At 38.0% G+C, this 9,459-nt stretch overlaps 1 protein-coding gene across 1 annotated transcript; it reads right to left on the bottom strand.

The window, feature by feature from the left end:
• Positions 1-1,370: 1,370 nt before the first annotated feature.
• Positions 1,371-8,579, bottom strand: LOC144704999 (cysteine-rich receptor-like protein kinase 10). The gene is made up of 6 exons (XM_078577581.1): positions 8,540-8,579; positions 7,640-8,201; positions 7,154-7,301; positions 4,739-4,949; positions 2,202-2,439; positions 1,371-1,814 (listed from the first exon to the last, which is right to left on the bottom strand). Exons 1-6 carry the CDS (start codon positions 8,577-8,579, stop codon positions 1,610-1,612), a joined length of 1,404 nt encoding a protein of 467 aa, XP_078433707.1. The 3' UTR covers positions 1,371-1,609.
• Positions 8,580-9,459: the final 880 nt, after the last annotated feature.

Raw genomic sequence — 9,459 nt, 5'->3', positions numbered from 1 at the left:
TTACGTGTAGTCAATATAAGATGTACCTGTCTTATCCAGCTTAGACATGTGTCTGGACCATCCAATTTGATTGGATTAGATTCAAGTACCACGACTTTAGGCTCCTCGTCACTAGAAGAGCTCTCCTCTAGCAAGCGTGTCATCAACTTCACAAGTGCCATAATCATAGTACAAGATTTTGTCATCTTGAGGGATAATAACGACCAAAAAATATATGGTGCGAAGAAAACAAAGAAACGGCACCAACAATCTATCAATACTTCTGGATGATCAAATAAGGGCTTTGAGACTAGAACAATAGAAACAACTTCACCATCGCACTACAACAACAATTGAGCAACCCTTCAACACACCCAAATATGGGCTTCCAGGAACATCGACAAAGAAGACAACAACAAGGCAACGGCATGCTATTTTGTATATGTTAATAGCAGAAAAATAGGAAGCCGCCAACCATTTTTGTGCAGTCAACAAGATCCACCGGAAGAGACTGCAGTGTTGGCTGTTGGATTTGTTCTAGCTCCGATACCATGTTTTTTGGTGAAGAAGATAGTGGAGATTTAGAATGGAGAAGAATGTAAAACAGGAAGATGACAGCAGCTTACGATCCTGGAGTGATGGAAAGGAAGAAGGGAAGGAAGAGGGAAGAGCTAGGAAGAAGAGAAGGGAGATTTGAAAGGGAGGCGCCGGACGAACCGTAAATTTTTCCATCTTCTTTCAAGGGTGTTCTTATGTGCACATGAAAAGGGTTTTTCCACTACTTGGGGCCCACATTTGACTGATATCACAACAGTTAATGATGTACTGGAGCATTCAACATTATGAAACACATAGGGCTAAATGCATGTGTTGCTGCTCTATTATAATTGTGGGGAATAATCTCAAACTTAAAAATAGACATCAAGACTTCATACAAGGACACCTTTCTTAAAATAAAATTTCCTTCATTCTCAACAGATAAATGTGCTCGAGAACGAGTCGACCGATATTTAATATACTTTTAAAGTTAAAAATAATAATGGGATGAAACACTATAGCAAGAGATAGAAAAATCATAATGCGACAATAAAGCCAAACTACATTTTGTGACATGAATGTCAGATATGGAAATTCAATATGAATGGGTTCAACATGTTTCATTGCATCTTCAGACACTTTACACTTAACCGTACTTTTACATTAGCCAAAATCTACTTCAAATCACATAGCGGAGGAATTTGGTACAAAAATGGCAATGATCATATTAACCCATATCAACGTAGCTCCAATGTGGTGCTATCTAAAATAGATGCACCGTTATCCATAGGGGATGATGACTTTGGAAGGCTTCTCATGGTAAGGCTTTTTCTATTTGAACGTTTGCTCCTATTGGTGCGTGTATAAGTGTATTCGGAGACGGGTGACACTGGTGGTAGAGAGATTGAACTGCTACTAAGAAACAGCACCACATGAGACATGTTGGGGCACTCCAGTGGGTCCAATTGGCTGTAGAGTAGCCCAACATGAAAGCACCTAAGGGCTTCGTCTGGCAGACAACAGTCAACTATGTCCTTGTCAAGAAAATTTAACGGATTTCCTTCCATCCAAGGCCTCGAAATATGGGGAAATATCAAGTTAAAAAATTAAGAAATAAGAGTAGAAGGTAACTTTCATTCATGCATACATAGCTGAGGAAATCTGTTGGAGGGCTTGATCCATGAAATCCAACGCATCGTTTTCTTGTCAGGATTTCCAAAAGTAGGATGTCAAAGCTGTAAACGTCTGACTTTGTTGAAATATGTCCATGCATGACATACTCCGGTGCCATATACCCACTTTTATCCACCAATAAGTGTGTTAATTTTTACAACAATGACAGTTGTAGATGTATAGAAAAACAAATTTAAGGAGACAGAACTAAAATATCATTTTTGTGTCACGTATGTAGACACAAGGAATAAATTTCAAGCAGAGCTGAACAATTTAGAGCCAGTTTCAAAGCCCAGAGACAGTACAAAAGTGTTTATAACATTGTCCACGTATTGTAGATAACAGTGAAAAATAATCGAATGCATTCCATCGATCAATGACATTTGGTAAGCACAAAACCACAACCATTTCCATGAAAAGTAAAAGTATAGAAGCATACGAGCAGGCAGAGTCTAGTGAGAGTTAATTCGTTATTTTGGTGAAGCTAAAAAGGTTTTTATTTGGAAACTTACTATGTCCCTGAAATCCTTTGTGTATTTTCATAGCTTTGTTCGTTTCCGAACAGCTTTGCAAGGCCAAAATCAGCAATCTTTGCAGTTAAGTTTTCATCCACAAGTATGTTGTTTGCTTTAAGGTCTCTGTGAATGACCTTGAATCTTGAATCCTCGTGAAGGTTTAGGAGTCCACGACCGATTCCTTCTGTAATTCGCATCCTGTTTGCCCATGTCAGGAATTTAGATTTGCTCGGATCTAAATTTCAAAAGTTCATAACCAGAATTACATTAGTTAGGAAAACTGTGTTAAACAATGATATACTAACTTCATTATGGAATGGATACAATTTGTGCAAAAAAGTTTGTTAACATATAATTTTTTTTGTTAGGAAAAGGATTTTGATGATTTAATATAATAGATATTAAATGAAATTAATTAAGTAGTTGAATATAGTAGTAATATATAGACATTTATTAGATAAATATGTGATGGAGTATATTAGGGATAATAAGTTTATTATTAAGGTAGAAGCCCAATAAGACAAGGAAAATTGGGCCCAATAACAGTTGAAGGCTATAAATATCCAATGTAGCCTTTTTCTAACGCACTCCTTTGGTGCTCATTCTCTCTCTTCTCTTGAAAAATCGTGATCTCTCTCTCTCTCTCTCAACTGAAAGTTCTTGAAAGTTCTGGCTGATGGTGAGGAAATTCAAGACTGGTGGACGTCATCATCTGCATGTTTGTGATTACTAATTCTTCAAGAAAATCCTGGTTAGATTGTTCCATATCTTGTTGAAGGTTCTTGATACCAATTTCTTGATTTCTGTTGAAATTAATTTGAAAGTTCTTGAAATTCATTGACTTTCGTAAGTTAGAATCTAAAATCGAAATTTGAATATTCATAATTTGAAAAACTGATTTGGATCTTGGATTTCTGAAATCTAAGTAACAAGTTGTTTTCGGTTTCTTGATTATGTGAAATCAAATATAAAATCTAATTGAAATCTTGATTGATAAAGATTTAAGATTAAATCGCTTTTTACTACATAGTTAATTGATATAAAATTTAATTCGATTTGGATGTTTGCAATTATTTGAAATCATATAACCAACTTTCTTGGACTTCTTGATTATTGAATATATTGACAGCTTTAAGTCAATTTGAATTCTTTGATTAATTCAGATTAGTTTTGAATTCGATTTCAAAATACTGGAATATTTTAGGCGCCCTAATTCTAATTGATTTTAAGTAACGTTCTTGAAATTCAGTTTTCTTCAGATATAATAAATTCAATTCGAAAATTATTCATTCATCTTGTAAACTTGAATTTGAATTTTAGATTGGATGAAATTTAAATAACAATCTAAATCGATTTCTTGAATGCATTAACTCACAAATTCAAATACATTTGATATCTCCCATATATATATATTCGATCATAATTGATATACCTATTGGATTTGAATTGATATATCTTTGTTATAACTGATCAGATTTGATACAAGTGTTTGATTTAAGTTGATATCATCTAACTACATTGGATCAGAATTGATATAAGTGTTTGATTTAAATTGATATCATCTAACTACATTGGATCAGAATTGATATAATTATTTGATTTGAATTGATATTTTCTAAATCACATTCGATCAGGATTTACACAGTGAAATTGTTTGATTTAATTTGAGATTTCTAAATCACATTAGATCAGACTCACTATAATTACTTTATTTGAATTGATATTTGTTAAATCACATTTAACTTGAGTTAAGACAATTGATCTTTAATATTGATTGATCTGATTGTCTACTTTTAATATTTCTGATATTAGTAAACATCAATTGATCTCATTGGACTATCTTATTACAATTGAGAATAATTATTACCAGTTGATATAAGTTTAGATTTTGACTGCATTTGATCATATCCATTGGTAGTTGACATCAATTGACATTTGATACACGATTTGTGACTTGAAAGTGGAAATACAGAATTTAGGAGAAAACTAGGGTTAGGAGAAAAGTTGACTTAAGGTCAACAAAGATATTGTCATTATATTGCTTTTTAGGGAAGTGCACTAACAGGAGAAAGATCACATCCACTTGAACACGGGATGGTGGCCTGAGACGTGAGGACTTCGTCAGCACAGAGTGGACTGAGGAGAGGCTCAGAACGTTGCTGGAAGCTGAGAAGGCACTCGATTGAGGTCGAGCAAGATGTCGGCACAGAGCAAGTGTTTTTAGTGTGTGATTACTTGAGATTAGTGCGAGCGATTGTACATCGCAAACAGTTTTTCTCACTTTGCATTTGCCAAAGTGATTAGTGGAGTCAGGGCGACTCCTCGGGTGAGGCGCGGCTGCAGTAAGGACACATTAGTGCCCCGAAGCAGGGTAAAAATTTATTGTCCCTTGAGTGAAGTAAGAGAGAGTTAAAGAAGGAGTCTATATAAATAAAAGAAGTAGAACTAATTCACCCCCTCTTAGTTCAACATTTTTGTTTATAGCACTTCATCTGCATGGATTAAGTAAAGTCATACACAGCTTGAAAGCTTACCAAATATGAATTTGTCAAGGCTTTTATTGGGTAGGTATTCATATATGAGTATCTTCTCTTGGGCTTGCAAGCAATAGCCCAACAATCGAACTAGATTACGATGTTGAAGTTTGGCAACCAATGCAACCTCATTCCGAAGCTCGTCTAATCCCTCACCGTCATTGTTCACGAGTCTCTTGACCGCTATGATTTGCCCATCTTTTAGAGTCCCCTACTTGCATACTCAGATGGCTAAGAAAAAACCGTCTGCTTCAGAGAAAAAAATGCTATCTTCGTGTTTTTCTTGGGTCATGACAGCAAAGAGGAAAAATCCCAGCCAAATATCTTATATCACAAGGTGTGCCAAATGCTTTTGAACCTCGATTCTTAGAGTGGAACCAATAATTTCAGATAAATCTTTTTAGTTCAAAGAACACTTTAGAAGTTCAAGCCATTTATTAATTTTAAGATCACGATTATCAAATTGTTGTTGAGAGATGATGTCAATATTAATCGTAGATTCAACACCGTAATGACAAAAAAAATGGAAAAAGAGGCATATGAGAAGTTTCACTGATTCATCGCCGTACTAATACATCTCGAAATTAAATATTAAACTTGCCATCTTCATTAAAAAATACTTATTTCCAGCTCAAATAAATCCCATAAAATTCATAGAAATCGCAGAAAATTAGGGAAAAATCAGAAATCATTTGAAAACAGTATTTTATTTAAATACATGATAACAACCCCATTTTAAGCTCTTTAAATGCATGAAATTGTGCTAATAGAATGAAATAAAGACCGAATTCGGTGTGTTATCATTATATCATTAAGGTTTCTCATTCTCTCTTCACTATTCTTTCAACCCCTTACGTAAAACCCTATCTCACATATATATTTCCCATCACATTGTTTTCACAGTTACTATGATTGTATTGTTCGCACTGTTTATCTCATTCGCGTAGTGTTACACATTATTATACGTTCACTTTTTCACTTGACAAATTAATCTGAAGTATAGATATATACGGCATAGTACTCGACATCACTATCCTGGGTAATCCAATATTTTTTCTTTTCCTGTATCGTTTATCATTATCACAATAAATTGATTCTTTAACCATTGTTCCATGTGGAGATGATCCATACTCATCACTAGCTAGATATTCTATAGTAAGTACAGTTAAATATATTTTTAGTCAATAATCTCAATTATCAACGATGAATATTTATACCTCTAAAATTAACACTACCATACGGAAATTATATATTTGAAAACATTCATTCATTTCCTCTTTTAAATTTCTATCTTCTTTTTCCCTATTAAGATTTCAATGCATCTTGTTAAAACTCTGTTCTGATCCTATGGCATTCTCAATTATAGAATTTAAAAGATTATGAATAAATTAGTATCTATTGATCAAACGTTTCAATTAGGTTTTATTTATTTTAGTTAAGTTTTGATTGTTCACCATATCACACGGATATCTATATAATTTACATCTTATGGTTACATGTCTCTTTCGCCAACATCATTCCTCTTTCCTAAAACTCAGATCCCTATCTGTAATATCTATATTTCATAATTTAAAAAACCTGATTCACTTCTCCACTAATATTGCATTCCAACATTTCTTCATTTATTATTTATGCGTGTAACAAAAATTTTGACATAAAAAAGTAAAAATAAAATATAGAAAAAGTTAAAATGTATTTGTTATGCAGGATGTCATTGAGAGCATTGTCCAACTGTACTGAGTCCATGCTCGGACACCTAGATGATGTCAGACGTCGCAAGTGACATAGTTTGACAGATAATTCTTTAGGGGAAATGCAGCCACGTGATCTGGTGAACCATTGGTGCATGTATGTGCAGGCCCGGCTATTTGGAAATCACCAAGCTTCCAGCTCTGGTATGGTGACGGATGACACTAATGGTGATCTTCAGACCCTCTTCCGAGCAATGACGGTGACTACACCAGCAAACATAATACTTATGTTGAAGCTCACATGTTACGGAAAGGCTTAATTTGTACCAAAGAATTCACTCGTAACATAATTTTCATGATATAGTTTGTCACCTAAACTAACCCGAGAGGGTAGACCTGGGTTCGAGGATGGTCCGATGTTAACAACATTGAGGTTATGAGAGTGAGCTTCCCTAATCCATGTCTTCTTTACACAAATCCTGTCAAGCGAGAACAAGAATATCGACAATGATCAATGGTGGTAAACACCCTTGGCGCGGTATAGACGTTGTTGGCGATGGTCTACTACCGAAGGGTCAAAGAGGTATTGAAGTAGAGGAGTAAGCCCCAGACAATGGAAGTATCGACAACACCGATACAAATAGACTGGATGTTTCCACTAAATCAGGTACGACGTCATAGCACCCATGCGCCAAAAGGTCGAAGAGCAAGCAAACAATATCACACCAAGATGGCCATCCATGAGAGTCCCAAATGGAGTTATCACGAGCGCATGAGAGGAAGCAGCAGCAGTCAACTGAAGGGATTTGGTGGGAGGATGAGCCTCGCTCATCGGGCAGGGATCTTTGAAGACATTCAGATCAAGTGAACCACTTTGCGAACCCAGTGGCTAAAAATGTTCATGTTGCTGATCCAACCAAAAAAGGGGAAAATTGGGTCCAAACGAAGGCATTCAGATTGATCGTTTATCCTTTGACAGGGGATGTGTAAACAGCCCTGCTGATAGGCTCTACGACTCTTGAACCACGCAGCCGAGATATCCAATCAAAGAGAATGATTATAAGCAAGAAGTCCAAATTTTCAGTGTCGACCGTCGTGCTCATAGTACGGACTTGTAGTTTCACACTTTGTCAACTTGAAAGGGTGACCGACGCTAGAATCATTGACGAAAGGATAAATCTAGTAACGTATAAAACAGCTCCCTACATACATGCTCGCACCCCTCCTCACATCACAACAAGTGGGAATATGCCCAATCTCATCCGTGAGACAATCAGAGCAAGCCTTGGGAGACAAGTCCCTAGTACACTGAACAAGCACGTACACCCTTTGAAAGTCGTTCAACACCACCCTATCTGCCGCGTACCTCCTTATCGATGTGGCTGCCTGAGCAGTCAAATTATTCAAAAGCCCCCCCAGCACTCCATTGAAGGTGGAGATTGCCCCGGTGGTACCATTATTCCCATTCGTCATCCACCTTTGCGTGTACGTGGACGTGCCGTAGAAGTTAACATCGGAATAGCGCAGTTGACATAGCTCGTAGAAGAGGGTCCCTGCCTTATTCCTTGGGCAGGATGATTTAGCGTCGTATGTGGCATTCGAGAGGCACTTTTGGCAGTAGTCAAAGCCGAGATCGCCTCGGCAGACGGCGAGGCCGTAGATCACATCAGGGGCATCGCCTATTGTGTTGTTGACGAAGCCTGTGGACGGTGTGGATGCGATGAGAGAGGAGATCAGACGGTCGAGATTAGCCTGGAAGTGTGGGGTTTGACCTTGACAGGGTCCCACAGTGGTTATTTTTATTTCCCGCTCAGTACTCTCTCCTTCCCGCTTAATGTTCCTTTCATAAAGGGAACAACATTGAACATTTGGAGTGGAACGAGGGTTTCTTTCTTTTGGAGTTTTCCTTTCTTCTTCTCCCCGTGTTCTCTCCCACCAGGACCTGTGCTGCCAAGGAGCGGTAGCTGGGGATTTCTATCCCAACATTTGGTATCAGAGCCTAAAGTCTGGTCCAAGGAGGAAGCAAGAGCAGTTCCATGCCACGACGGGCTGGTGAATCTGCCTTGCAAGCTGGTGTAATGTCTTCAGCAGAAGGTGAGTCTACTGGAACCTCTATCGTGGTGCCCAGGTCTCTGGTCCAGACTGGACATGGTTTCCCCGTTCTCTCTAAGTAGAACTATTCTCTATGGGCTATGAGAATGCAAGTAATGGTGGAGGCGAATGGCTTATGGGAAGCTATTGAGGCACAAACGGTGATGAAGAAGAAGGATCGCCAAGCATTGTCGGTTATCTATGGCGCAATATCTGATGAGATATTGGCTTAGTTGGATAGCTAGCTGACGGCCAAAGAGACGTAGATGATGTTGAAGATGAATAATTTGGGTGCTGCTCATGTTCAGAAGGCTAGAGTGCAAGCCCTCAAACGCGAGTTCGAGCTGCTCATCATGGGACAAGATGAGCTTGTGTCTGATTTGGCAGGGAAGCTGTCCAAAATTGTCACTCAGCTAAGGACCATGGGAGAGAATTTAGAAGAAGGAGATGTGGTGGCCAAGTTACTACGAGCTACTCTGGCGAAATTTGACTCTATTACATCCTCCATTTAGCAATTTGGAGAGATAGAGTCAATGACGTTGGAAGAAGTCGTGGGATCCCTCAAGGTACATGAAGACAAGTTGAAGGATCGCCAATCAAGAAGAGAGGAGCAAGTTCTGTTAGCGAGAGCTATCAGAAAGGGCAAGAAGAAAGATGAAGACGAAAACTCCCGTGGCCGTGGACGTGGATGCGACAAAGGAAGAGGCTATGGCCAAAGTAGTGATGGCAAAGGATGGAGCAAAGACAAGGACTACAGACCTCGAGATAAGTCAAAAATTAAATGTTACAATTGTCAAAAATTTGGGCATTTTGCTTCTAAATGCCGCAGTGACAAGAAAGAGGAGAAGGTGAATTTGGCCAACACCGAGGAGAAGGGCGAGTCAACCTTGCTGATGACGTTGACAGAGCCTCTGGATCATGCACTACTCCAGGGGAGTG

The sequence above is a fragment of the Wolffia australiana genome, chromosome 6, assembly GCF_029677425.1.
Source record: "Wolffia australiana isolate 7733 chromosome 6, ASM2967742v1".
Taxonomy (NCBI): Eukaryota; Viridiplantae; Streptophyta; class Magnoliopsida; order Alismatales; family Araceae; genus Wolffia; species Wolffia australiana.
Note: the sequence above shows the minus strand (reverse complement) of the source record. Positions and strands in the feature narration are given on the sequence as shown.